This window comes from Mesitornis unicolor, unplaced genomic scaffold, assembly GCF_000695765.1.
Source record: "Mesitornis unicolor isolate BGI_N332 unplaced genomic scaffold, ASM69576v1 scaffold19177, whole genome shotgun sequence".
In the NCBI taxonomy this organism is placed as follows: domain Eukaryota; kingdom Metazoa; phylum Chordata; class Aves; order Mesitornithiformes; family Mesitornithidae; genus Mesitornis; species Mesitornis unicolor.
The window spans coordinates 3,135-4,962 of record NW_010197284.1 but is presented as its reverse complement, the minus strand read 5'-3'; the positions used below and the strand labels follow the sequence as shown (position 1 = coordinate 4,962).

The 1,828-nt window shown below is 43.4% G+C and overlaps 1 protein-coding gene across 1 annotated transcript in view; it reads left to right on the top strand.

The window, feature by feature from the left end:
* Positions 1 to 1,828, top strand: part of LOC104544026 (macrophage migration inhibitory factor-like) — a 4,945-nt gene that overhangs the window by 2,328 nt on the left and 789 nt on the right. Inside the window, 1 exon segment of the mRNA XM_010188764.1 lies at positions 1,696 to 1,823. Within this exon segment, the coding sequence (XP_010187066.1) occupies positions 1,696 to 1,823 (128 nt within the window).

Sequence of the window (1,828 nt, the reverse complement as noted above, 5' to 3'; positions counted from 1 at the left end):
GGGGGGGTGTCAGCTGGTGATTCTTGCATAACAGCTCCTGAATATAAAGCTAGAGGCCAGGGCTGGGATGCAGCTGGAACAGGTTTGTGCAGCCTTGTGGAAGGGATATGTAATGGGACTGAGAAATATACAGGGAACAACAAAGATTTTTTTGAAGAGAACATGCAAGCTCTTCGTGACAAAGGAGGCAATAGGAAAGAGGGAGTCTCTTTGTTATAACACAGAAAGAAGGAAAGGATTAGGGTGGGCTGGAATGCAGAGCTTTCCTCTTACAGGAAATGGTACCATTTGAAAAAAAAATACTGATTTTAATCAAATGGGTTTTTTTCTACTGGAAAAACTGTTTCAAACATTTTTCAAACTGCTCTAAGAAGAAAATAATGCTTAATGACAATCCAGCTTGGTTTTTTTTTTTAATAATAATCTGCTTCTGGGATAGATGCTAAAGGCATATATGTACCTACAGCCAGCATAACGTTGAGAGCACAGCGTGTCCAGCCAGGGAAGAGCAGGGCCAAGCAAGTGGTACCTCAGCAGGATCTAGGTGGCTTATCCTGTACTGCTGTGGTCTGATGCACCTTGCACCCAAACAAGCTGTAAATGACGGCCAAGACTAATTACCCAGACAACTCCTAGAACTGTGGCTAGCTTGTTTTACAAAGAGGGTTAATTGCCACTGAGTTCCAATGATGCGCTGCTAATAAACGTGGGTAAGATCAGAACAGAAGCCAGATGGATGCCAAAGGAACTGATCTCTGGATTCCCCAGTGCGTGGATCTGACGCTGTGTATTAGCAGCAGGGAGAATTGCAGGCTGGTCATTAATGTTAACATAGATACTTTCGTCTATTTTTCCTGCTATGAGGAACAAAAGTAGGATTAGGGTGTATTTTGTCTAATGAGGGGGATGTTGATTTAGATCTCTGCTGTGTCAGTTCACATTTACCTCAGTGTGGAAGACTGCAGCAGAAGCCAGTGAGGTGCAAAAATCTCTCTGGAACGTAGGGCGGCAGCAATGCAACTACAAACCCCCACTTGCTCCTGATCTTCCCGCACAGGCAGGAAGAGCCTGGTGGCTCAGAGGAGGTTCTGGAGGTTGCAAGTCACTGAGCTCTTAGAGAACCAGAACTTTCTACCCAAAATTCAAAGTCAGTAAAGATGATACTGCAGGGTCCTCCTTCCAACAGAGTACCTGGGCTGAGCATCCAGAACCCATCATTCAGTAGATAATTGGGCACACTGGGGCTGAAGGCTGCAAGATAGCAGGCAGGGAAGGATGTTTGCCACAAGGTAACATAAAAACAAAAGTGAAATGATTCATTTTAATAAGTGCTGAAAAGCGTCTCTGAGTGACCTGGACTGCTGCCCTTTTTTTTATTTTGTGCTGCTTGTGCTTTTAGTTAAGAATATAGCCACTCTGCACTATATAAAAATATTGTGATGGCAGTGCCTGTTCCCAAATCGTATGTCATGGGGATGTGATTGTATTTGATACCTTCTCATCCTTGTGGCTTGCAGGGAAATATTTAGGAAGTCTGAAAGTGCAATGAAGTACATGCGGGACAATTTCAAAAGCATAACTGATAGGCATGCACCTATTTTCACTGCAGTTCAAGTACACAAATACCTTTCTGGATTTTACAAAATTCCTCCTAACATGGCAAAGGAGAACAGTATTCTTCTATTTTTCCAACAGCATATAGCAATACAGATATCTCCTGATCAGGTGATGTCCTTTGGTTGTTCCACAGACCCCTGTGCTATGTGCTTTCTCTACAGCATTGGCAAGACAGGGGAGACGGAGAACAAGGTCTACTCCAAATAGCTTT